This window comes from Mauremys mutica, chromosome 5 (assembly GCF_020497125.1).
Source record: "Mauremys mutica isolate MM-2020 ecotype Southern chromosome 5, ASM2049712v1, whole genome shotgun sequence".
Taxonomy (NCBI): Eukaryota; Metazoa; Chordata; order Testudines; family Geoemydidae; genus Mauremys; species Mauremys mutica.
Genome location: NC_059076.1, coordinates 87,564,969 through 87,592,587, shown reverse-complemented (window position 1 = coordinate 87,592,587; position 27,619 = coordinate 87,564,969). Strand labels below are relative to the sequence as shown.

General features: G+C 39.0%; 2 protein-coding genes across 12 annotated transcripts in view; one reads left to right on the top strand and one right to left on the bottom strand.

Moving 5' to 3' along the window:
* FGL1 (fibrinogen like 1) overlaps window positions 1-2,190 on the bottom strand; it is a 52,620-nt gene extending 50,430 nt beyond the window's left edge. The window contains exon 1 of the mRNA XM_045019852.1: window positions 2,172-2,190. Within this exon, the coding sequence (XP_044875787.1) occupies window positions 2,172-2,188 (17 nt within the window). The 5' untranslated portion in view covers window positions 2,189-2,190. The remainder of the gene's footprint in view (window positions 1-2,171) is intronic.
* Window positions 2,191-2,762: 572 nt separating this feature from the next.
* Window positions 2,763-27,619, top strand: part of PCM1 (pericentriolar material 1) — a 75,049-nt gene continuing 50,192 nt past the window's right edge. For 3 of the 11 annotated variants that reach the window (XM_045017756.1, XM_045017754.1, XM_045017752.1), the window contains exons 1-13: window positions 2,763-2,904; window positions 3,565-3,662; window positions 7,143-7,256; window positions 7,949-8,194; window positions 9,492-9,764; window positions 10,428-10,598; window positions 10,791-10,907; window positions 12,250-12,423; window positions 14,609-14,786; window positions 17,953-18,062; window positions 18,924-19,140; window positions 26,803-27,004; window positions 27,429-27,602. In XM_045017756.1, the coding sequence (XP_044873691.1) occupies window positions 7,161-7,256; window positions 7,949-8,194; window positions 9,492-9,764; window positions 10,428-10,598; window positions 10,791-10,907; window positions 12,250-12,423; window positions 14,609-14,786; window positions 17,953-18,062; window positions 18,924-19,140; window positions 26,803-27,004; window positions 27,429-27,602 (1,958 nt within the window). In that variant the 5' untranslated portion in view covers window positions 2,763-2,904; window positions 3,565-3,662; window positions 7,143-7,160. The remainder of the gene's footprint in view (window positions 2,905-3,564; window positions 3,663-7,142; window positions 7,257-7,948; window positions 8,195-9,491; window positions 9,765-10,427; window positions 10,599-10,790; window positions 10,908-12,249; window positions 12,424-14,608; window positions 14,787-17,952; window positions 18,063-18,923; window positions 19,141-26,802; window positions 27,005-27,428; window positions 27,603-27,619) is intronic. The other 8 variants (XM_045017751.1, XM_045017753.1, XM_045017749.1 and 5 more) reach the window with 4 other exon arrangements.

Sequence of the window (27,619 nt, the reverse complement as noted above, 5' to 3'; positions counted from 1 at the left end):
AGCCATGGAAAATAACTTCCCGCAGCTGTTTTTTTGCTAGTGTAAAGGCTAGATGAAGGTTTAGTACCAATGTAAGTCTCCTTTACCATATTTTAATGTAGTATAAAGAAAACACCCACTGCACAAGATCAGCATTCAACTATAAACCACAAACAAATTCTTAGAGCCTCCTGCTTTGGGAGTCTCAGGTAATATAGGTTTGGGAATTCATGGCCCCTTTTCCCTACTTCTGGGAGTAGTAGAGGTATGAACAACTCATGATTGGATACCTCTCTTGAGCTGCAACCTTTGCTCTTAGTTAGGGACCTGGATATCATATGGCTACTATATCACCTGTCACTCTGGGAAGAAGCTTATATAAACACAAATGGTGAGTGCTCTAACCATTGGTCTAAAGGACATAAGAGGGGGTTGCACCACCAGCAGACATTTGGTGTGGGTTTAGATGTGCTCTGAGTATGTCTACTGGATTGGACCCAAAGGCATAGTAGGCAGAGGAACACTCAGTTTGTGAATGTGAGTTAAGCACGGAGCAGCTGGGCAGTATCAGGACTTAGATGGCTGAGCACATGCCTAACTGCCAAAATTTAAGCACTTTGGGGATTTTAATGGCAGAAACTTAAGCACATAGGGAATTAAGGTGCCTATAGGGCTAGGCAGCAACTGAGCAGGGGTTTTCTGAATGTCAGTGATGCCTAGATTTGGACATTCCACCCCAGGCATCTTTTATTTTTAATACAGAGATGTGGCTGATAGAGACCACAGGACACCTTAGCAGGAGTTATAGCATATTAAAAGTAACCTTGTATGATGTAGACCAACAGGTGGCAGGTGTGAAGAGCTGATGTAAAGAGCTGCAGAGAGGAAGCCAAAGTGTTATTGATCTTACAAAACACAGGTATATGTAATAGATGGTGCTTAAGACTATGTAACTATTTGCATGTAAACGGATATAGAGTTCTCTCCTATGTGCTTTTTGTGCGTGTGCTTCTTTATGATGTATAATGAGGGCCTGAAAGTTTTGTTTTGTTTTTTTTCTCTTGTTGCTGTGTAAAAATACCTACAAATGACACACAATGGGGAAACAGTAAAAAAGACTATACACAATGTGCAGGTAAATGCACAAATTACATGTGCTGAAAGGAAGATTTTTCTCTTTAATCTTTTATTTATCATTGTATGTGTGACTTATGAGAGAAGATGAAAAAACTTTTAAACCTAAGTATGCACATTAAACTGATGACTCTATTGCAGTCTAAATAAAAATAACTTCTCACACTTGATGACTGATGTCATGATCCTATTAGTATGCCATGAATTTAAAATCTAAAAAAGTTTAATATCTTTTATATATAACCATAAAGAAGTAAACAAAGGGCACAATCCCAACAATTCTCCTTCCTTTTTAGAACACCTGTAATGCAGTTAGATCAGTGGTTCTCAAACTTTTGTATTGGTGACCTCTTTCACACAGCAAGCCTCTGAGTATGACCCCCTTATAAATGAAAAACACATTTTAAAAAATATTTAATTCTATTATAAATACTGGAGGTGAAATGGGATTGGGGGTGTGGAGGCTGACAACTCATGACCCCCTGAGGGGTCACAGCCCCCAGTTTGAGAACCCCTGAGCTAGATCAATATGCAGTACAAGTAGCTGAAAGCCTGTATTATCACACAGGTGTAATTCATAAAGTCAGGTGGTAAAATAACTGAAAATGGTTGAGAATTTAAAAACTCGATGGTACCAGATTGCAAAGCCCAGTGATGATTGAACTTGCTGATATTCTAACCAAAATTAGCTCTCTCTCATACTTGTTGCTGTTTCTGTCACTTCACAAAGACTTAACAGACATTCTAGCTTCAGTCACACATGTAGAAAGTGACAATCGTGGAAGATTAGTTTTGATTTGTGTGAGTGGTGAATAATCATGTGTGCAAGGGTGAGGAAATGCAATTTTGTGGCAACTGCATGGGCTGGTTGTATTGTTTTGAAGAATTGTGACAGTTAGGTCATGTAATCTGCTATGCATGCAGTCTCCTCCAGACAACCCATGGGACTTTTGCATACATAATTATTAGCTGTTGAGTAAGGGTGGGGTGGTTAGTTGAGTTACATCAGAGACCACAGTGGTATTGGACTCTTGGTATGGGACAAATACATATCTTACATACTATAGCTGTACATTCCACCAGTATAATTCATAAAGTCAAAATGGCTGAGAACTTAAAAACTGGATAAGAGACTGTGAATCCCAGTAGTGATTGAACCAGCGACATGTTGAACAAAAAGTGCTCTCAACCCTGCTTGGGCTGCGATGGGAACACCTGACTCAGCAGACACTCCTGGCTTTCGAGTGACAAAAATTCTTGACCCTTATTAGAGCACTGTAACCACAGACTACACTTCCCAGCATGCATTGCGATCGGAGAGTGTCTGTCCATCTCTCCCCACCCATAGTCATCCTCAAAACCACTGAAACTACCAATCTCACCATGCTCTGCTCCTAAGTGGTTGGAACCCATTTGGTCACGCATGGCATGCCGGGATTTGTAGTTCTGGTTTTCTTTGAGGCGCTGGCTCGATTCAGCCGCCCCAGGATTCCCGCCAGGAATCGAGTGAGCGGCACAGCGTGAAAAAAACGCGCTGTTCCAGCCTTCAGTCACGTGCCCTTACGAGGCCGCGGGGGGGGGGCAGCGCGGAAGAGCATCTCCGGGGCAGGTTACTAAGTAACGGTGTGTATCCGTCCGCCCCGTCCCTCCTCCGCGTACGGGGAGAACCAAAATGGCGGCGAAGGTGGCCGTTGAGGCTTGCGTGTGAGGGTCCCTGTCCCCCCCCCATCCCAAGCGGGCCTGGTCGGTGCCGCAGGGCGTGAGGCCCAAGGCAGCGGAGCTGCTGCCAAGGTAACACCGCTGCCCCGCCAGGGTCTGGGAGCCCGGGGCGGGTCTGGGTGAGGGCCCCGATCTCAGTTATCCGGAGCTTTTCCCAAGGCGGGATCCTTCCCCGGGGAGCCCCCCCCCCATGTTATTCCAGCGGCGCCGCGGCCGCATTGTTCCTTCCTCCCCCCCTTCCCCCCCGCAAGGCCTTTTCCCTGTCGCTCCCCGCGGGGAGTCCGCCTCTCGCTGCCCGGCTCGCGGCCTCTGAGGCGCCGAGGACGGGAGAGCTGGGGCGGGCCTGTGTGGAGCCCTTGGCCTTTCCAGCCCGCTCGGCCGGGCCCCGTGGGTGGGGGGAGAGCAGCGTAGCGCTCGCCTTGCCCGGCCAGGATCGTGGCAGATAAAGCGGCCGCCGACGGCTCGGCCTCTCCCGGAGCGGAGGGGGCCGCCGGTTCTGTGCCGCGGCTCCTCGCCCCAGGGTGCCCGGCCAGCTGCGCCGCTCGTTCCCGCCGCGTGGAGGCGGTGTTGGGGGAGGGTATGTTGACCGTTTCTCCAAGGAGACGCTGCGCGTTCACGGGCAACGGCCGCCCGAAGCTTCCCTGCCAGCGGCCCTTGGCGCGGAGCCCGCCCGCCGGCTTTGCCGCTGGGAGGCAGCGAGTCCGCCCTGCTAACCGCCTCCCCACCTTGCAGTGTGACCCACTCGGCTCCTCCATCCCCGCTGGCGGCAGCAGGAGGCGGAGGGGGCAGGAACTTTCCTGCGCTGGGGTCTCGGAGCGGCTGAAGGGCAGGTAGGTCCTGGGTGCCATTGCCTGGGCCTAGACTAGCGGTCAGAATGAAAACGGACTTCAGCCGGGCGGGCCCTTGGTGTGCCTGGCCGCTCGGTATCCAGCGTGTGGTGTGGTCACTTACTGTGCTAGAGCCCGGGGGGGGGGGGGGGTCTCAGCACCACCCCCACTGAGGGGACATCTCACCGGCCAAGTAGCGTTCCGGCCGCAGTGCTTTTGTTCACCATTGTTTGTGATACATGTGAGGATATGATTGTCAACCGAAAGAGATCAGAGAACTATTTCTAGACTCTGGGGTTTTGTTTGTTTACATCGTGGGTTGCCAACACTGCTTTAGTCAGTTTAATGTATAGCCAGCTTTCTCAGTTGCCTGGATCTCCCAATAACAACACTGAAGAAGTGGGTATTCACCCACGAAAGCTCATGCTGCAAAACGTCTGTTAGTCTATAAGGTGCCACAGGATTCTTTGCTGCTTCCCAATAACAACAGACTATGATGACAAAACTGGAGATTAGAGGGGAGATTCATGAAGTGTCTGTGGTATATGAAATTACTTTTAATTTATCTTTTTTTAAGTGGCTAGATTTTAAATTTATGTTATCCTTTTAAAATCTCTAGTTTTCAGAACTTCTGAGTTGAAGATTTGTGCAGAATATTTGATTCCCCCCCGCCAATCAAATTATAAATGTTGAACATTTTGAGCTTTTACAGCTCAAATGGATATTTTAAAATTTGACAAGAGACTCAGTCACAGTTGAGGTTAATAAAATAAAATAAAAGGCCTAAAATAAAAGGTTACATCTTGGCATTGGTTTGCTCTAGTGCCAAACGTTTACCAGACTTGTATCTTTACACAATTTGATGATTGCCAGTGTATCTAATAGGATCAGCAGTTTTGATATTGTATTGTGTTATATCTATACAATACAAAATTGATGGTATGGATCATGAGTGCAAATTCTGGTAAAATGAGGAGTTGGTTTGTTGGTTTTCTGTGGCTACTTGATGATAAAAACGAATGGTGAGTGATAAAAACGAATGAACATTCTCAACCTGAAATTTTTGGGATTTTTTTTTTTTTTTAGCTTAACAAACCATGTTTCTGATAGACTATCCACTAACTGGAATGGCCTGACTTTTTTTTTTTCTTTTTTCTTTTTTCTTTTAAAACCTTTAGGGGGTAAGAATTATTTTCTTCTTTGTTGTTAGTGCTTGTAAGGGGCTCTTCCTTAAGGGAGCTACTGACCAATGGGAAATGGTGAAACTGACTATATGCAAAGTGTCACCAAAAAACAGAGAAAATAAACATAAAAGATGTTAGTTTGGCTAACTGTTCAGCTATACTAGTATTAGATATTGTGACTGTTTGTATGAATTTTTCAGACAAATGTGGTTTTATGAAGTCCCTTGTAATAAAAAAAAATAATTCGTGGAGATTAATGACTATGCTGAAGGATAGCAGGTTCACATAGGATATTAACATTATCTTGTAAGATTTCCTTTTGTTGAGGATAGATTGGTGGAAACACAAAGGGAGAATAACAGGACAGCAAAACTTTCATAAGCAAATCTCTTCTGCAAATAGCTGCTAGGAAGTAAAGTGAAAGAAAATAACACACCAAGTAAAAGACCAAGAAAAGCTGAACTTAATTTCCCATGCATGAAATTTTATTGAATTGACTATTCGAAAAGAGCTGCATGTAGTCTTAGTTAAAACAAACTAATCAGAAAAAAGAAGTTGGAAGAGTTGTATAGCTCTTCAAGCTTATTTTAGTGAAAAACATCTCAAAGTAACCAGTAATTTGCATCAGTTTCAAAGAATTTATGTAAGTGAGTCCAATAGGGATGTGGGTTTATTAGAAAACGTTTTAAAAACAAATGTAGGACATCATCAGAATATGATAAGCTGCCTGGACTATGATTCAGCAAGGTGCCTAAGCACATGCTTAAGTTTAAGCATGTAAGTAGTCTAGTTGATTTAGTGAATGCTATAAACCAGGATTAAAAGTCCCAATGCCACGAAAATATTGGTAAATAGGAGAGAAGAATTACTTAAGATTTCAGAAGTTTGCACAGGTGTAACTGAACTGATCTTGGCCTATGTGCAGTTATAGAAGTCTTACTTAAGTGGAAATACTCAATCCTTACAGGAGTTTTTATGTAGTAATAAAAATGTATCTGATTTATATCTTACTTCTGTTAGATGCTAAGATAAATATTGCCCTTTTTTTGTTTACACTGGAAAAAATTGGCTGTTGTGATGTAATCTTATACTAGATTTAGACAACTTGTATAACATCAAAAGGGAAGAATATACTTAGTTTGATGAACTCATTATGGCCAGTGACATAGGTCAGGATAAAATGGTTGTTACACTGTCAAGCCTTGCATATACACCTCTACCTTGATATAATGTGGTCCGCCGGAGCTAAAAATCCCTACCGTGTTATAGGTGAAATCCGTTATATCGGAGTAGCGGTGGCAGGGCTCCAGTGGTGATTTAAAGAGCCCAGGGCTCAGCCTGCTGCCACTCTGGGGTTCCCGCTGCTTGCCAGCTGCCCCCCCCCCGGCGTTGCAGTCCCACTCAGCACCCGCTGCTGGCCTAGGGGACAGAACCCCCGGCTGGCAGTGGGCTGAGACCCCAGCTGGCAGGAGCCGGTGGTGGAAACCCCAGAGCGGTGGCGGTCAGCCCCCCGCTGCTCTGGGGTTCTGGCTGCTGGCCCCTTGCCAGCCGGGATCCCCTCCGCAGCCCCACTCACCTTGCTTCCAGTTGGAGTTCCAGCGCAGGCCACATGCGAGACAGGGTCCAGGCTTCCGGCCCTGTTCACCTCAACCAGCCGCCAGCTCCACTCACCTCAGCTGCCAATCTGGGGTTCCAGCCGCTGACCTCCTGCCAGCCAGTTATCAACTTATAACTCAGAAGCCTGTGTGCAACTCAGTATCTAAATAGTACCTAAATAGGTGCCACCACACATTGGAAAACTCAGCAAGGAAAAGCAAGGGCAAGGATCACAGTAAACTAATAAGATCTGCATTTTAATTTAATTTTAAATAAAGCATCTGAAACATTTTTAAACCTTGTTTACTTTACATATAACAGTAGTTTGGTTATATATTATAGACTTAGAGAGAGACCTTCTAAAAACATTCAAAGGGATTACTGGCACGCAAAGCCTTAAATTAGAGTGTATACATGAAGACTGGGCACTGCTGAAAGGTTGCCGACCCCTGCTGTATTGCATTCTTTATAGTGTTTCCAGGAACTAAAATTTCTGATTATACCTTTTTGCTCTTTATTATGCAGGGTGAGGAATACTAAAATATTTTAAATTTGTATTGTTCTTTTATAATAGAACAATATTAGAAAGTAAACCTCAGCGCTTATTTTCAATTTCTGTGAGTGTTTAGTTATAGCACCTGCCTTGATTTTTTTCTCTGCATTGCTAATTTTTGCATTTTGCATCAACTGTAATTTTTTATAGCATTTTTGACTGCATACCATGGCAACAGGAGGTGGTCCTTTTGAGGAAGGCATGAATGATCAGGACTTGCCTAGCTGGAGCAATGAGAGCTTTGATGACCGGCTGAACAATACGGTATGATTCATGTTAACTTTTTAATTGTCACATCATACTGTAGGTGAAAATTGACACGTAGAGTCTACTGCAGTGATGGATAGATATGAAACCATAAAAATTGTCAAACAAAATACTATAGTAGAAGTTAGTTGCTTACATTCTGTTCATAAAACTAAATACATGTGTACAATTGAAACAAAAGTCAGCAAACAAATGTATGATACAAACATAAATTTGAAAGAGCCATATGCTGATATGAATGCTCATCCTTGGTCAAGAGATGGCCTATCAAAACTGAGTCGCAAATCTAGCTATGTATAAACCATTTTGTGGGTGAGGGTGTGGGGGAGCTAGACTATTTGATTGAAAGCCATAAGTGAATTTGCTCTCAAGGTTAAGCATTATAACCTGCTGAAGACTGAGCAGAAGGGAAAAATGCTAGTGTAGCTTTGTTTCAAGTGAATAAGTACTTCAGAAGGCTAAAAAGGTTAAGCGGACCAAACTTTCTGTCAGATTACTTACTATTCGTGCTTTGGAGAAAACTATATTATCCAATTTGATTCTCAATTATTGCTTAAATATAAGTATGTTTTGGCATTTTTGTTTTTTCTGTAATTCTAAAATTGAGTCAAACTCCAATTCACTGAAGTAAACCATATTTTTTTTCATTAAAGAGATAATAAATATGCTTTTTTTCTGCTTTTCTGAAGGACTGGGGGGGTCAACAGAAGAAAGCAAACAGGTCTTCAGAGAAAAACAAGAAAAAATTTGGTGGGGAAGGTGAAACAAGGCTTACTAATGACATATCTCCAGAGTCCTCACCCGGAATGGGACGGCGGAAGACAAGGACTCTTCATAGTTTTCCTCACACTAGATATATGACTCAGATGTCTGTTCCAGAGCAGGCAGAATTAGAAAGGCTTAAACAAAGAATAAACTTCAGTGATCTGGATCAGGTTTGTGGATATGTATTTGCAAAAATTGTATAAATGTGAATATGAAACCACACAAACCTGCTAAACTGTCTTTATTAATCTGACTAACTTCAAAAGGAAAGACTTTGAAAGTCAGTGGCTCAAATAAAAACGTGAAGTGATGTCACATAGCAAATAATAGTCCAGATTCTGAACTGGAAAAAGTGTAGAAAAATACATATATTCTGGATCATGGTGTCCAGATACATAAGGGTAGGTCAGCTACTTTCACTAGACAGCATACCTGAAGGTTGGCATATGGTGTCACTCTGTAATATAATAAATTGCAGTTCTCCAAATCAGTATTTCTCTATGTGTATCACATCTGTGAGAGTTAGAGGTTATTTAGTACCTGCCAATCTTGAAATATTTTCTTGAAGGCATTACTTCCTGAATTAATGTAATTTGAGACTCTAACCCTGGTTATTTCTGGATGGTGTGCCTTGTGGCAGAATGGAATGTCATGCTTTTTACTATACTTGTGCCCTAAATTTTTGCTTAATTTAAGTTTTCAATTAAGACTGTGACCTCTAGTCTTTATGATTGTAATACCTTCCAAATGTGACCCATTGCTTTGTAGTCTTCCCAAATCTGAAGACAGCCGACTCTAGAGCTTCTGTTGCTGCTCTTAGCTTTTCAAGGAACAGTAGAGTGGAACTGATATACTTAATGTCACGGTTGCACACGTAGTTCTGAATAGCATCAGTAAACATTCCTGCCTAGTAGTGGCAGAAGAAAGCTCTGGAGCTACGGTTGGGGGTAGATAACCAATAAATGCAGTCTAGAGTAGGGTGGGAAGATCTTTTTCCACACAGGAAGAGGCTGTAGAGAAATTCAGTATCCGATGCTATTCTTTGTTCCAGTTCAATAGTCAGGAGGCTATATAAGTAGCTTCTTTCTCATGCATTTGGAAGGGAGATGTGGCTTTATAGTATCAGGCAGGAAGCTGGAGTTTAGAGCAGGGTCCAGGGACAGGACCCTGATAGGAATTCTAGAAGTCTCCCTGTCATTCCCAATAGATTGATTGGAAAGTCAAGCTTCTGACCAGAATCTGCCTGGCGGAGATGGTTTTAATCATCTTTAGTATCAGCTGTCAGCTAGTAAGTTTAGTTCTCTGGCTAGTAGATGAATCTCTTGGGTTTTTTCCAAGCTATGCCCAGTAATGGCACATGATGGTACCACTCTATTGTTCAATTGTGAACTAATACAAATAGAACAATGTTTTTGAAGGTATATTTAAGTAATATGTAATAACTTCCTTTGGTTCGTTTTTATGTAGAGGAGCATTGGAAGTGATTCTCAAGGCAGAGCAACGGCTGCTAACAACAAACGTCAGCTTAATGAAACCAGAAAACCATTCAACTTCCTATCACTGCAGATTAACACTAACAAAAGCAAGGATGCTGCTACAAGCCCTCAAAAAAAAGAAACTAGTGGATCATCACAATGTAAAGAGTTATTTGCATCTGCTCTAAGTAAGGACTTTTTGCAAAACTGTCAGGTGTCTGTTCAAGAAGATGGAAGAGGAGAACCTGCTATGGATAGTAACCAGGTATTGTTCGTTACTCAGGCTATTGCAATTGCAATCTCTTCCTCCTACAATACCAGAACTTTTAGAAAATGTCTAATTTCATTATTGCTTTGTAGACAGCCTGATGAAGCTTCTTAGAAAGTTTCATTAATTTTTAAAATTAATTTCAAATGGTTATTATGAAGGTTTATATTTTGCTACTCTTAATTGTTTACAAAGTAACTTGCTTCAGGACACGTGAAATGAGATTTAAAATGTACTATGTGTGGAAATGCTTATGATCACATAATGCTAGTAACTCTGCATACTGAGAGAAGTAGTTTATTTAATATACCTCTTTTAAGCCTAGAGATTGATTTTCTTACCATTTAAATTGTCTTGGTCATTTCTGGGACCAGCATACAAATTGTGACATAATGTTTAGAGATATGAGCTCAATAGTGCACCTGGTATCTGACAGAAGCAACATTCATCCTCAGTCTTGGAACTTTATGCACATGCTGCATCCCTGTTGAAGTCGGTGCCAATTGTAGGATTGAGACCATAAACTCTAGTATGTCACCTTTCATTTTATTTACATAAGTGTAGTATAAGTTAAATTTTCACCCTCATGTCTTGTGGTTCACAAATATCAAAACTATTTATTGATTAACTTACTGAGTAATTTCAATGTCTTCTCTGCAGATTGTGAGCAGACTAGTTCAAATTCGTGACTATATTGCTAAGGCCAGCTCCATGCGGGATGATCTTGTAGAGAAAAATGAAAGATCTGCTAATGTTGAGCGCTTGTCACATCTCATAGACCATCTTAAAGAACAAGAAAAATCCTATCTGAAATTTTTGCAAAAGATGCTTGTAAGTTTCAGAACTTAAAATATAGATATAATGTGTCTCTTAAGCAATGTGCAAAAACTTTAAGGAGTCAATTATTGATATTTTGATGATACTGCTGGGGGAGTTAACTTCAAGATACAGTACCTTCCATAATAATTCATTTTTACTACCCCATTTATATAGCTTTTGATTTATGCCGCTAAAATATTTCAGGCTAGAGAAAATGAGGAGGAGGATGTTCGGACTATAGATTCAGCTGTGGGATCTGGTTCTGTAGCTGAGAGCACATCGCTAAACATAGATGTGCAGTCTGAGGCTTCAGATACCACGGTAAGCTGCTTTTAGTAATTAAGGTGCTAGAAATGAAGACTTGTTTTTTCTTTTCCTGACTGATACTTGATAGTATTGTTAATCATCTGAAATTCAGTTCAAGGAGATTTAAACCCCCCAAACTCTCAATGATGTATATTTTTTAAAAGTTTGTTTTAAAAAGCTTCTGTTGTAGCAGTTTTACTTTTTGATAGCTTATGAATCTTTAAAATAATTCTAGGAGTTAAATATGTATCTTGCCTGTTATCAGTGCAGAAAGAACTAGTTTTCTAAGCTGTTTTTGGTAAGAGGTTTGCTTCCAGTACTGGGGAAATTGAAGGGTAATGGAGGCGTGTAAATGGTTCACTATCGTGGGTTGTTGCTATAGGAAGCATAAGTATAACTATAGTGAAACCGTAAGAAGCATTGCTCTATGATGGGGGTTCCCAACCTCTTTCATTGGGTAGGCCACCTCTTATTAGAGTGTCTTATGGATTCTGGCATTTCTACATATATACATTCCATGATTGCACAGACCATCTCCTCTCCCATTTGTGATCACGTAACTCCTGTAGCAATTTCAGCAGTTGCTTACATGGAAAAGAACGCTGAATACTTCCTAATGTTTTTATCTCCTTTTTAATAAAATTTAAGCATCTGTGTATATGGTGTTGGCTCTTGGTTTTCAGCCAGCATGATGTGGACCATCCGCAAAGTGCTCCACAAACTTTGGGTTAGGAATGTGTGTTCTAGGAAGTTACGAAGTAGCATTTAAATGAAGAATAGAGGTACTTACTTATTTAAAAGTCAGAATGAAACAAGACAGTCTCTCAATCTAATTATCAAAGTCCTGCAAGATCATCTTGTTATTATTGGGTCTTTCAGAAAGATAACATTATAGAGATTAAACATCTACATCTAACTTTTAAAATATTGTTTAAAATGTGAAAAAATAACCAGTACTGACAGAAATATATATCCATATAGAATTATTGTAAACAAAGCTTGTATCTGGTTGTTTATCTATACAGAGAGCATATTTTTTTCAATTTTATTAAGTATTTTGGAATTAAGTTTCTTTTATAATATAGTTCTTTGAAATATTAAAAGTAGTTCTCTATAATTACATGGTACGGTGATATTTGGAATCCTGTTAATTAAGAAAATAATTTTTAACAAAGGCAATTGAAAATTCAGTACAATTAATTAAACAAGAAAAGACTTATTTGAGTGAGGTAATACAATTTTCCACTCAATATAATAAATAAGACACAAATGATTTAGGTAAGAAATTTTATAGTTTAAAAATGCATGTTAAACAGGAGTGTGTTCTAAATCTAACATACTAAACTATTTAATAAAGGAAGAATCTTTTAGTCTGAAAGTTCGGCCCTGCATTGAGGACAAACTAGGGAATTCAGCTTCACAAGGACAGGTTTCAGACATTGACGTTACAACAAGTCCAAAGGGGAAAGGTGACAGAGCTGCTCTGAATGGCAGGGAAATCTGGCCTATTAGGATTGGATTACTCTCACAGGTACTCTTCAGAATATTACCTTGGCAAGTCTCCAAAATACGGTCTGTACTTGCTGATTTTCTTCCTCAGTTCCTTTGTTGCTAAACAGCTTTAAAACATACTAATTATTTGTAATGAACAATTACTTTTTTCTCTCACTCTTTCCATACAAAAGCTTCTGGTGTTTAATGCTTTAGTCACCACTATAACAATAGACCTGTCTGTCTTACCTGTGTATGGATAAATTTTTATTGAATGTCTCTTCTTCTTCATGTTGACTTGTTTTCAGAAGTAGAGATTTTATAAAAATGATTTTTTTTACTAATTTCCTCCTCCAACCCAACATATGTTCTTTTTTGATTAGTGAGGGGTATAAATCTAACTCTATGTCCATCTGTTAATCTCACTGTTTGCAGCCACAGCTTGCCACTTCAGGTTCATGAGTTAATGCAATTGCACTCTTATTTCTGAGAAAGTGTTTTAAAATTGGTTTAATGTAGTGTCATTTTAGATAATTCACACTTAGAGATCTGTTAAGTTTCATGCTATTAATCTGCCTGAAAGAACTTAATAACAAATATCGTGTAGAAAAAGTGAAGTGGAAGATCAAAAACTTCTGTTGCCCAGAGGAAAAATATGATCTGTAATAAAATTTCTACAGAGGATAAACTGTGCATGCCTGTAGCAATACCCAGTATATACCTGCAGGGAAAAACACATTAGTGGGAGTCAGTGCCTTTAAAAACTGTGTTTGAGATGTGTCCAGTCCTGCTGTGATATTTTTTTTTAATATTTTTGTAATTGAATTTTTAGTGCCCTATCTTTTTTGTTTAAACTCAAATTGGTTAAATATATTATTTGACTATTTCTGTACCCTTTATAGCAAATTTGTCAAGCTTGGATTGAGTGGATTGATCTGAACATGGTTTACCCTTTAAAACATTGCTTTTTGGAGATTCAGACATTTCTGATGCCTAGGCTGAGAGAGAGTTGCTCACTCCATTCTGGGATCCACACACTCTGCTGGGGGGGGCAAGAAGCAGCACCCCATCCACAAAGTTAATTTACTGTCCATTAAAGTACTTGACCTTGCCTTTTCCAATAACTTCCAAACTCTGTGGGAAGTACCTCTGTGGTAGGCCAAGTACTTTAATATATGCAAGCATATTCTTCAGTGTAGGAATCTTTCACAATTCAGAGATATAGTTGCTTACAGTAAGTACTCGACACTAGATGGCAGGTGAATTTTTTTTACTTTGCGAGTGGAATTTCAGCTTGGCAAAAGGTCTTTTTTTGTTTTGTTTTGTTTTTTGTTAAGACTTGACAAATATTTAAAAAATCATAATACTGGTATTTTTGTAGCCCATCTTCCTACTGTGAAGATGCAGGTTCAAACTTGATGCAGAATTGTAGCCTACATATGGTTTTATGGAATGAGAAACAATAATTTGTTGCAAAATTGTGTAGTGAAAGATAAAGCTTTGAGACTAGTGAATCATTTTGGACCTTGGATCTTACTAAGGCAGGGTCCAGTGATGCTTCTTTGGGTTGGCAGTTGCATAACAGATACTTGTGAACAGATGATTCAGTTTCTGTTTTCACTCTACACTGGACTGTTAAGCCTGTATAGGAAATGAAGAGGATCAGGTGCATATTTTTAAAAAGTGTTTACTGCAGAGACTCTGTAAAACAAGTTCAACACCAAACAGAAGTCTTTGTGTTTTTGCTGTTTTAATTCAGTATCTTATATATAAAATGCAATTAATCAGGGATTGAGGGGAGGAGTACTCTTATGGCTTTGTGGTTATATGCTTTTTGTGTTAATGAATTTATAAACATAGTTAAATTTATAAACGTAGTTAAAGGAAGAAATGTGCAAGTTTTTAATTTTGTAATCTGCTTGTGGAAGGTGCTGAGTTGGCAGACCCCGAGACAAAACAATTTTATTTATCCACAAGGCATTGTGCAGCATGGTTGTCGGCAGTACAAACTTTTCCCTAAAATGACTCAAACTTGGTCTGGAAGAGCTAGCTTTAAGTGTGAGGAGACGATAGTTAAGTCTTCACCTCATTAAACTAAACTGTTAGTCTTGAAGTGTTTCATTGAGCTGGTAAGGTTCAGCTTACATTAAGATGTCATCATATTACTATTGCAGTGTTATCAAATAAATTCCACAGCTATGATAGCATCCTTTCTTATCTTCCAGGCCAGAGACCCCCAGCAGGAGGCTAAAGAGGAGCTAGAGAATTTGAAGAAGCAACATGACTTGTTAACAAGGATGTTACAACAACAGGAACAGCTGAAAGCACTTCAGGGAAGACAAGCTGCTCTTCTTGCTCTGCAGCATAAAGCAGAGCAGGCAATTGCTGTCATGGATGATTCTGGTATGTGGAAGGACAAGAGTATGTAATGATAAATTGATATATTGATTAAACCTGAAACTCTGAATTTAAAAAAAAAATATTGAAAGTATAAATGTACTGCACAATTAAAAAAAAATGTTCTGGATATATTCTTAATCTTGTACATTCTGTGTCTTATATAAAATACCTGTAATATTTGGAATTTTACTGCAGGACTTCCATTTAGTGGAAGAACTTAGTTTAAATATTTTGTATATGTTATTAGGTAACAAGGCTACAAACTTAAAACTAGGGCTGTCGATTAATCGCAGTGAACTCAGGTTATTAATTTTTTTTAATTGCAATTAATTTTTGAGTTAATCACAGTTAATCACCGTTTGAATCACACTGTTAAACAATAGAATACCTATTGAAATTTATTAAATATTTTGGATGTCTTTCTTCTTTTTCATATCAATTGTATTCCGTGTTGTAATTGAAATCAAAGTGTATTATTGTAAAGAATCTGAATTGTAGATTTGCCTCCAACTGTTAAACACATCACAGCCACTATAAAGATAATTGTTATTCCATTGTAAACCTGTACTTTAACGCTTCCTTAACTTTGTCAAAATCTTTGGGGTTGAAACTTCTCATATTTAGTCTCTGCCCAAAGATAATTTTTTTTGGAAAGTAATAACAGAAGTGGTTTGAGATCAGTGTTAAACAATCTCTAATTATAAATTGTTTGGAAGTTAGATGGTGATGGTCTCAGATCTGCTTACCATTCCCACAGAATGTGTACCATACATTTTTTTTTAAAAGCTTGTTTAGCAAATTTCTAACAGAGAAAATCATTTTAAAATTGTTTGACTTCAAATTTCCCTTTGCCTCACTTCTGCCTTGTCCTCTTTAGAAATGGAGTGCATTGCTTGTCTGACCCGTAACATCACACGTAACAATAGCACCAACAAACTGACAAGCAAAATTGTAGCCTAGGGCTCTGCCTGTAGTAATTGATCTCTTCCTGTGTCCTGGCCTAACAAGCCAGCTTTGAGGTGGGATAGAAGGACCATACAGGATGATTTTGCTATGAGATGGAATGATGCTCCAGGCAGCTAGTAGAACATAAGAATGGCCAGACTGGGTCAGACCAATGGTCCATCTAGCCCAATATCCTGTCTTCCAGCAGTGGCCAGTGCCAGTTCAGAGGGAATGAACAGAACAGGCAATCGTCAAGTGATCCATCTCCTGTCACCCACTCCCAGGGACACTCAGAGCATGGTGTGGCATCCCTACCCATCCTGGCTAATAGCCATTGATGGACCCATTCTCTGTGAACTTATCTAATTCTTTTTTGAATCCTATTGTAGTTTTGGTCTTCACAATATCCCCTGGCAAAGAGTTGCACAGGTTGACTGTGTGTTATGAGAAGAAGTACTTCCTTTTCTTTGTTTTAAACCTGCTGCCTATTATTTTCATTGGGTGACCCATACTTCTTGTGCTTTATGAAGGAGTAAATAACATTTCCGTAATCACTTTATCTACATCATTCATGATTATATGGACTTCTATCATAGCCTCCCTTAGTCACCTCTTTTCCAAGGTGAAAAGTCCCAGTCTTTTTAATCTGTCCTTATAGGGAAGTTGTTCCATATTCTCAATCACTTTTGTTGTCCTCCATACCTTTTCTAATTCTTAGATATATAAGACATAAAATATCATGCCACTATATAAATCCATGTTATGCCCACACCTTGAATACTGGCTGCAGTTCCGGTTGCCCAATTTCAAATATAGGGCATACCATGGTTCTGGGGAAGGCATTTCTTCCTTGCAGCTCTTCTGAATCAGCTTCTGAGCACCTTCATCTCTGCCTTATGATGTCTCTTGCCCTAAGCAAACTTCCCAGTACTAGTAGAAATCTGAAGTCCCATACTCTCCTCTCCCCTACAGAAATAACCCCTCCTCATAGGAAGAGGAGGTGGTGGACAGAGGAAAGGCTTACTTAAGTTAGCCTTAAGGAGAGGCTTATTCTCTGTTCCCTGGTGCTACTATTATTTGTGTCACATTTGTCCTGGTGATACTCAGAGCAGCATCCCCTGTGTGGAAAAACGTAGAAGAAGCAGGGACAGGGAAAAGAGAAAAAAAAATTGATGTAAAATTAAATATATGGAACATTTTAAAAATAAACCCAGTTAAGGGTTTATTTAACGAACTATTAATGTGAAGTTAAAAATAGGCTAGACACCCACACTCTGGTATGGCTAAACTTGGTGGATATTTAAGGTCCTGGTTTGTTTTGACAAGTGACTGTTTTTAAAATAGTGTTGTAGAGTTCTACATTTCTCTTGATTTCCATATCAAATATGTTTTCGCAAGTAAAAATGTGCCTTTTTTCCTAACTGCCAGCCCTGCAAATCAGATTTGAATGTCAAACTGAGGTATTTCCTTCTAGCATACCATGGTCAGTAAAGGTTCTGGAGACCAAATTATATTCTGCCTTTACACCCATATAATCCATTGTCTTTGACTGGAACATAGAGTTCTGTTGATAAATAAATGAGAAGTACGCTGTCCAGATCATTTTTCTTAGCAGTGTTGGTTCTGCAGGGCCATACAGTTTTTAAACAAAACAAAAAACACAACAAAAACTGAACTTAACTGATTTTTGTGGGAACAACAAAAAAACAAACCGAAAACAAAAGGAACAGATCTGCTGAACAAGGTATGCTTTTGCATAGTTGGTTTTCACAGTGAAACTGTACATTGACCAAGGCTATGTCTACACTATGGACCTTTAGTGGCACAGCTGTGCTGCTGTAAGATCTCCTTTGTAGTTGCTCTTTGCTGGCAGGAGAGAGCTCTCCTGCCGGCATAATTAAACCATCCTCAACAAGCACCCTTAGCTATGTTGGCAGGAGAGTCTCTCCTGCTGACATAGTGCTGTCCATATCAAATGATGAATTCTTTCTGGGGTTGGGTAGGTGTCATTTAAAAAAAAATCTGTTTTTCTAAAGGTTTACTTCAGATGTTTCAGTTTAATTAAAATTTCTATAATGTGTGCATAGGATTTGGTTAGTGTAGTTGAAATATAAGATACATTTGTCTAACCAGTGCTGTATGTTAGTAGCTATGGTATATACTTATTTTGAAATCTTAAAATTAACCTGTTAGTTTAATGCTTTGGACTTACTGTTTTCTGTAGTTGTAACAGAGACCACAGGTAGCATTTCAGGAGTGAGTCTTACATCTGAACTAAATGAAGAATTAAATGACCTAATCCAGCGTTTTCACAATCAGCTTCATGAATCTCAGGTAACTTTTTATTTTATTTTTAAATATTGTGTTGCTGTGTGTGTATATTAGTTCATTTTCCCTATAAGGATCTTAAAAATACTTGAATAAATAGGTTTATTGCAAAGCTATTCTGACTTAGTTTTCAGTATACTTTCTCACACAGTGAAAGTGATTCCTGTTTTGATAACATTTTCTTAAATCTTTGTGGCAATAATATGCAGTTAAAAGATCTTATTTCTTAGATCTTGTTGCTGTGATGCACAAAATTTAAGCTTTTCGTATTGCTACCTCTTAAATGCCTGTGTAAATTTTGCCTGTACTTGTCTGACTTGCTGAGTATGGTTTCTTCTAATTACATTTTCAATAATATGCCCTGTAGGTTACTTGCACAACTCATAACAAGAATTGTATGTAGGGCCACATGTTTAAAATAAAATATTCAGTTTAAAAAACCCTATGACGAGTTTGACATTTTTTATTATATGTAAACATTAACTGGATTTGATTGTAAAGTTTTTGTTTTGTTTTTATTCCAATTGATGCTTTCTATGTTTGTTGTTTTACTTTGGCTAGAAGTCGTTATTCGTTGACTGAGACAAGCTTAGTGTCAGTTTATACATAGTTCTTGGAAGCCAAGAGCAACAGTTTCACATCACAATCCATATTAGTTACTATGCAGTTGGAATTATATAAGAGCTAACTATTGATTAGTTTGAGAACCTTGGTTTTCTGTTATAGAGTCTTAGCACTAGCCTTGAGTTTAACAAGTTAAATGAGGTGGTTTTTTTACTTTTTTTTCTGGAATTGGGAAAGGTAACTAGCAGATTACTATGGCATCTTCATAGTACTTCTACTAAAATAAACTTTATTTATTTTTAGACTCAACCTGTGCCAGATAATAGAAGGCAAGCAGAAAGTCTTTCACTTACTAGAGAGATTTCACAAAGTAGAAATTCTTCTGTGTCACAGCACTTATCAGATGAGAAATCGCAACTTTTTAGCAAGATGAGAATGTTGCAAGGTAAAAAACAAAAAATGGACAAGTTGTTAGGAGAGCTTCACACACTTCGTGACCAGCATCTGAACAACTCCTCCTGTAAGTAAATGCATGCAGAACACACTTTAAAAGTACTATAAACTACATTAAACAAATCCAGTTTAAATGTAACCTGCAACTAATGACTCAGAATTGTTACTGATCTTAGTACACGGAAGTATTGTTTGCAGTAGTGTAGCTGTGTTGGTCCCAGGACGTGACGGAGAAAGGTGATGAAAGTAATACCTTTTATTGGACCAACTTCTTTTGATGAAATGGACTAGCTTTCAAGCTTCATTGAGCTCTTCCTGCAACACGTGTGAACCTCTTGTACTTAACAATCTGTCCCACTTTGTATTTAGCTTAGACACTCTGGTTACCTTCTCCGGACCTGAGGAAAAGCTCTGTGACGCTCAAAAGCATGTCCCTTCCACCAACAGGAGTCGGTTCAATAAAAGATATTCCTTCACCCATCTTGTCTTTCTCCTGGAAGTATTGTCATTTGTGTAGCTTTCGGTAATAACAAATTTTAATGGAATGTTTCCTTTTTAATGTAGTGATTTAAATACAGAACTAGGATTGTTTTTCTGTGGTAATAGTCTTTTGCTTTTATAGTATTTGAAAGTCCACCAAACTGATTTAATGAAGAATCTGACTATAGAACTTTACCTCTGTAACTGTGGCAATACCCAATGTTACAGGCAAAAAGTGCATTTTAATGTGATTTTCTTCAGTAACTTCCCCCATTGTCTTGAAAATTATAAAATTTAATTACTTTCTTAGATTAAAATGATTCATTGAACCTTACTGATAAGTTGCTCCCTCCGTTGATAGCACTTTTTATGGCTAAGTTCCTGAAATGTTTGGGAAGGTTTACACTAACTGAGATCTGTAAAGTTAACCTTTCTGCTTTAGAATGGCTAAGACTTAAAGGGACACAGAGTTAAATAGTTTCAGTGCTATGCTTTGCCCTGAATTCCTGGCCAATATTTGTGGTGTTAAAAATCACTTGCCTATCTTTTAAATATTTGTCTTCTTTTACTGAAAGGCCAAAACAAATGGTAGAAACTGAATATATAGGGGCCAACAATGAAATTTACTGTATACACACTTCTGTCAAATGCATAAAGTAAATTAAAAACAAGATTTTTTTCCTCTAATCTTTGTCATTTTGTGTTTGTAATAAAAGGTAAAATTTCATTATAGAAATTTTATTTTCAGTTTTGTTCCTTTAATATAACTGTGTTTTAAATTGGCATACTTTACAGGGAATTTGTTTTTGTTCTGATCTACACACTTGATATTTAGTTCTTTTCGTACAACAGATGGGAACTTTACAGTTGTACTGACTGACTACTTTTCTCTCTAAGACAAGTTTGACAGCTTGTACTCCTCACACCCTCTGTGACTAGCTGTTTAAATCTTTCTGAGGGGCTTGGTTTCTGTCCACGTGGCAGTCTTATCTTCCTCATTTTCCGGGGAATAAAATTCTGGCTTCTAGTTTTCTTTGAGACACAGGGTTAAAATCTTTGTAAGGGCCCAGAGGTTTCAGAAACTTTATTCAGGGCTTCTGTTTCAAGGTTGGGTGATTCAGCAACAGAGTTTTAAATGTGACTTTGAAGATGTAAAGGTGCCTAGGATGAGGATCCTGCCCCAGCCAAGTTTTCAGGCAAGGTTTTCTGCTTTAACTGTGGGGTAGACTAATTCACTCCTGAATAGAAGATAGCACAGGAGTGCTTTTGAAGAACTGAAACGTCAAAAAAGACTTTGCAGATGCAGCGTCCTGTTGCCATCTTCTTGGAGAAAGATGCCTCCTGTTCCTTCTTATATTGATTGGTTAGTGTCATTCTTAATGTAAGGGACGTGATAAGTCCATTGTCTTGCCCATTGTGTAATACAGAATTTCCTGTTACTTCATAGTATGATCTCCCTTAAATCAACCTGTATAGCAGTTGTGCCCCCTTTCCCCCTATCTATTTAAGTTCTCCCAGGCATTTCAAAAGCCTGCCCCTTCCACTTGTGCAACCCCTCTTCTCCAGGAGGGCAGTCGTCGACAGTCCCGCAATACCCAAGTGACTCCAGGCCCCCATTACCACTTGTTTTCTGCATATTGCTCCTCATCCCCTGCCAGGGGAATTGTGGAGGCAGGTGACTCAGTGAGAGTGTTGCTTCTGCATCATCTTATTTTGAGGACACTTCGCAGTTTCATGACCTGGTGGACCACATGACATTCACATTGAACTTTTACCATGGAGGAAAATTCCCACCCGATATTTGATGTTCTTGGGTTTACTTCTAGGAATAGAATAGCATTGCCGATACTGAATACTCTCCTATAGCCTGCTAGTACTGTTTGGATGATCCCTCCTTCCTGTCCACCTATTTCTTAAAAAACCCAAAACAGATACATTGTATGAGAGAACCCAGGAGGTGTCGTTCCCCCGTTTCCCTCCATTCACCCTGTCCCTAATTCACTGGTGATGGCTGCTTCCAATAATAGGCTTAGGTCTGCTGCTGACTGAAAGGGAAAAAAGATCAATGTTCTTGGGAAAAGCCCCCCCCCCTTCTTCTTCTCTTGGTTATTAATGTGGTTAATTACCAGATGGTCCTGACCTGTTGCCAATTCCATATGTGGGGAAAGATGGCTACATTCTGTTCAGGATTTGCCAGATAACAGAAGGCTGGCAAATGCTATTTTGATGGAGGCTCAAAATGTGGTGAAGCATACTCTCAGACTTTGTTTAATGCTTCAGACTCTTCCACTAGAGCATTGACAGCTGCAGTTATCTTAAAGAGATATGCGTGGTTTCATTCATCTTCATTGGGTCTGGATACCAAAATTTAAGTTGAAGATTTTCCTTATGAGAGGGGTGGTCTTTTCAGCAGCAAGATCAGCAAACTGTTGGAGAAATTAAAGGCTACTAAATCCACTGCTCAATCACTGGGTCTTCATCTCTTGGTTAGAAGAAGATGCCATTTTTCCCTCTATCAGAGACCGGTTTACCCTCAGTCATCTGCTTATTTTTCCTCAAATCAGAGACATCAACAACATCAGGAAGCTTGTTGCAGAGCCAGCACAAGAAAGTGAGCTTCCAGATACAGACATAAGACAAAACAACCTTCTCTTTCCTCATCGGCTTCCTCAGCTACCAGGCATCAAATTTGATGTGAAGATCAAGAGTCATGAACCAAGTAATGAGGATCCCTCCCTTCTATTATTTGGAGACAGGATAGTCCTTTTCAGTAACAATTGAAGGTTTATTACAGCAGACAAGTTAGGCTCTAGGAATTAGAGGATGGCTAGCTGTGCAGTTTGGAAAACTGTCCCCTTTCAATTTCCCCTACCTTTCCCGTTACAAGGAGCTTTCTTGCAAGGCTGTCTTTCTATCAGAGGTTCAAAAATTCTTTGATAGGTGCTGTCGAAGAGGTTCCCAAATATCTTTTTGGCATCAGGGTTTTTATTCATGACGCTTCCTGGTATAGGAAAAAAGATGGGAGATTTCATCCAGTTTAAAATCTGAGAAGATTGAAGAAGTACGTTCAGAAGTTCCAGTTCCAAATGCTAAACCTGTTCTTCATAATCCGCTCGCTTTCAACTATGTATTGGTTCACAATTCTTGATAGAAAAGGACAGATATTTACATACTTCAATCTGGCTGAATCATCAGAAGTACCTGCGTTTTTTGGTGGCCCAAGAACACTTTCAGTACAAGGTCCTGCCAGGTGGCCTTTCTGTAAAGACTCTTGGGGTTGCAGAGTATCTCTCTGTAATAGTAGGACATTTAAGAAAGCAGGATATTTTTGTTTTTCTCATATTTGCAGGATTGACTGCTGAAATCCTCTGCACGAGAGGACCCGCTACTCACATCAACTCCACAATCTCCTTTTTACAGAGCTGGGACTGCTGCTGAGCATGAAAAAGTTGAATCTCTGCCCAATTCAGAGACTACATTTCATAAGTTCTGTATTGGACTTGGTAACAGGAGGGGAATGGCTTTTCTCCAAGGGGAAAGGTCTCTGAAGGTAGAACAGTCTGTTTTTGTACATCCAGCTGAGTCTGACCCAGAAGGTGATTTTCTTTCTGGATCTCATGAGCCTTCTGGCCGCAACCATTTACAGGACTCCGTGTGCTTGACTCAGAATGAGGTCAGTGTAGCCCTGTATAGCTCAGGTTTACAGGCCCTATCTGGACAGTCTTCAAATGTTTGTCATCGTGCCTCAGCATGTCCTAAATTTATTGATATGGTGGAAGACAAATCAAAAGTCTTCAGAGGAGTCTTGTTCAATCCTCCTTTGCCTTTGGTTGCGATAACCAACAATGGCTGGGGAGCTCATCTGGGTCATCTTAGTTTGAGGCAATTGGCTGTCTTGCAAAAAGAACTTGAATATAAATGTGTTGGAATTCACATGGCCATCAGATCCTTTCTTCCTCACATAAAGTGGAAGGTTGTTCGGGTAGCAATGAACAATGAAATGGCTATGTATTACATCAACAAGCAAGGAGGCACTTATTCTTACCTGAAGTGTCCCCTCTACTGTTCAAGAACAGGAAGAGACAAGCAGTCCATTTCAGTCATGTTCCTGCTACACTGTGGAAAGGGTCTTCTGTTGATTCACTCTCATTAATTTAGAAAGTGGTGAGGAAAGTACATCAAAACAAGGCAGTAATGATACTATTGCCCAGCTTGACTGAGACAGTAGTGGTACTTCATCTGTCGGGTGGGATTCACAAAAGTCTCCCTTTGTCTCCAGACTAGCTGTCACCACAACAGGGCAGGATACTTCATCTGACAGTTTGGGCTATTTGACTTTGACTGATATTGAACAATGATGTTCCTCTGTAGTCCATGATTTATTGTTTAATTCAAGGAAGTTGCCGATAAGAGTGTTGTTTGAAATGGACTAGATTTGTCTCTTGGATGTTCTGGACAAATCTGATTCTCCAGTCTCAGCTTCTAGTCCATCTGTTTTAGAGTATTTAATGTATTTGAAGTCTGAAGGCTTATCTCATGCTTCTTTAACAATTCATTTGGCATCTGTTTCTGCTTACCATGATTTGATTGATGGTAGATGACTGTGCATGATTTCAGTTAAGTGGTTTATGAAGGGGTTGTTCAATCTGTACTCTTGTTTGAGGGATCCAGCCATTCCATGGGATCGCCATTTGGTCTTGACCAGGCTGATGAAACCACCCTTTGAACCTTTGGCAGAGCGTTTCTTATTTTATTTGTCTATTAAGATGGTATTTATTATAGCTAGACCATCATCCAGAAGGGTGAGTGGATTATGTGCTCCGCTGGCAGATCTGCCATTTAGTATTTTTCATAAAGACAAGGTAGCTCTTAGACCTGACTCCATGTTTCTGCGAAAAGTAGTATCAGAATTTCACTTCAATCAAACTATTAATTTACTATTTTTTCCCGTAAGCCTCCTGCTACTAAAGGGAAATCAGCATTACATATTTTAGATGCTAATAAAGTGTAGTTAATAGTGTATATATTCAGACTGTTTTCAGATTTATTAAAGAGTGTATCAGTGAATGTTGTTAATTCCTGTGCCTGGTATTGTAAAATCTCATTCTACTAGAGCAGTGCCTTAAACATGTTCCTAATGGGAAAAATCTGTAAGGCTGCTGCTTGGAGGTCAATCTATACTTTTACCAAACACTGCGCTTTGGATTTGGCTTCAAGAACAGATTGCTAGAGTTGGTAGATCAGTGCTTCAACCATTATTACTAGTTTTTTCCCTCTGCCTGAGTTTTCAGCACTGCTTGGCAAACTATCCATAAGTGGGGAGTATGCAAAGCCACTCAGAGGAATAAAACTTAGGTACTTGTCACAAGAGTTCTTCAAGAGGACTATATAGTCACACTTCCCACCCACCTTCCCCTCTTTTTTCAGAGTCTTACCTTGGTTCTCTGGGTTAGTGGTGGAAGGAACTGAGGTAGTAGAGGGCAGACTGCCCTATTATGTAGCTTCACTCTCAAAACATTCAGGGACACAGAGAGAAGGGGAAGGAAGAGGCGCATGTGTGGTCTAGTTGGACGCTGCTTGGAGTAGGTCTGCTCTTAGGTACCCCCAGGCTACATATTACTCATAAGTGTGAATAGTGTGGTTATTCTTTCAAAGATTTAACAGGTTTGCTAGCTCAACATCATTCTTATAGCTATCACTCATAGGTTTAGTTGTAATAACTCTGTTTACTGTTAGACGTTACCTACACTAAACGTTTGTTATAAAAGCTCTCCAAGAAACAACATTTGGAAGATGAGAAATATTGCCTTTCATTGTAAATGCGCATATCAAAATGACAATTGAACAAAGAATTTGAAAACCTTATAAAAACAACAAGGAGCACCTTAAAGACTAACAGATTTATTTGGGCATAAGCTTTCATGCATAACCCTGCCCCTCTCCCCTCTTTTCAGTTGCAATAGAGACTAACACGGCTACACCTCTGATACTTGGAAACCTTATGAAATTGTACATCAATTCATGTTTTTCAAATTGAGTTTTGTGTATGGTTAAGAGAGAAACTATGGTAGTCTTGCAAGCTAAACTTTCTCCATTGTGAGCTTACAATACAATATACAAATATCTACTTGATAATAACATTTATTTTAATATAACTAGTGGCTGCTTACTAATACTTCAGTTTATTTAACTTCATTTTATAAAAAGCCATTCGTTTCAAAATAATATCGCATTGCTAATGTTGCAATGATGTGGAGTGAGACTTTTCTTATTGTGTATATATACATGTAGGCTAATCTTTAGATTGCTGTGGAATCATTGACGTTTTTCCTGACATTTGAGGACTTGAATCTCAAGCTTATGTTCGATTACATCCAAAATAACTACATTAAAAAAAGATTATGATGAAAGTTGCAAAGGCAAGTGCTGAAAGGTTAGGAAATGCTAGAATTACGTTTGCCTCCCCATCCAAGACAGACACACACACACACGCACACACTTGTAGCTTAGGGTTGTCAATTTCGATTGGATGTATTCCTGGAGATTTCATCACGTGACACAATCTTTAATTAAAGATTAATCTTTGGGGATGGTACATATGAGGTCTGCTCACACACAGAAGCTTGAGTGTGCTCATTGAGGAGAGATTTCAGAGATTTTTAGCTAATCATAGAATTTTTACTGAACGTGTTCAAACTGATCTTTTTCGTATGCTTGTAACGGGGACAAATTTGGGCAGATTTTTATGGGGACAGCAAAAATCAGATCCCTGTCACCAATGCCAGAGTCTTACCAAATTTCAAGTCCCCACTACAAAGCATTGACGTGCTAGAGCTTTTCAAAAAGAGGCTTAACAGAATTTTTTTAATATGGGCAAAACGTATCTTTCTCTAACTTCTTGCTTCATTATGATTGAACTCTTTTGGCTGAAATTTTCCAACCAAACTGAGTGTGAAGCAGACACCCAGCATGGAAAACTTCAGCACAAATGGTTGCAGTTTGGTGAGGTTACAAGGAACTGAAAATAGGGTCTTATAATGAGAAGTGTGGGGCAACCATCATAATAGGCAGCACCACCAGCCCCGCCTGTAATAAATGTAGTGAAATTTGCAAAAACCAAGAGATCTTTATTGCTGATGTACATATTCTGTTAATATTTGCTGTCTTTACATATGTTTATATAAATCCAAATAAGTAGCTCTTTTTAATACGATGCCAAATTTGATATTTTTCATTTCCTTTTTTGTAGTCTTGCCTATGTCAGGCTCTCCTCAAAGGAGTATTGATCAAAGAAGTACAACTTCAGCTGCCTCTGCTCCTGTAGGCATAGTAACTGTTATCAATGGAGAGTCTAACAGCCTAGCATCATCTGCTCCTTATCCTCCTGATTCCATTGCTTCTCAGAATGAGAGTGAAGAGGATGACAATCTAAACCCAACAGAAAAGCTCCAGTAAAATGTTTTATGAATTTTATTATGTAATTAATTTGCTGTGATGAACTTAAATGGTTCTGTATAAATTTTTGTTAAGTTTTAAGTTTTTTTCCCTAAGTAGCATATTTTTGAAAGATGTAGAAAGTCTGAAATATAAACTAGTTATCTTAAGTTAGATCTTAGTAGTAGTATTTTCTGTGAAATATCATACAGATTAATTTGGGCTTGAGAACATCTTCAAGCAAAGGTTGTTATAGATCTGAAATTATAGTGAATTTAGATATTAATTAGTTTATGTATACAAGTACTTGGTTAAAATTAAAATTTGGTTAAGTTTGCTGCACTTTTTTTGAGAGCACTGTTTAATAAAGAACTGAATGCTACATTCAGGTTTCTTAATCGAGTAGGGGCATGTATATAAAGTATTCTGCTTTCATTTCAGGAAACTGAATGAAGTTCGTAAGAGATTGAATGAGTTGCGTGAGTTAGTTCATTATTATGAACAGACATCTGATATGATGACTGATGCCGTGAATGAAAACACTAAAGAGGACGACACAGGAGAATCAGAATGCGATTCTGAACATGAGACTCCACAACCTGTTACCAATATTAGGTTACGCTTTTTTTTAT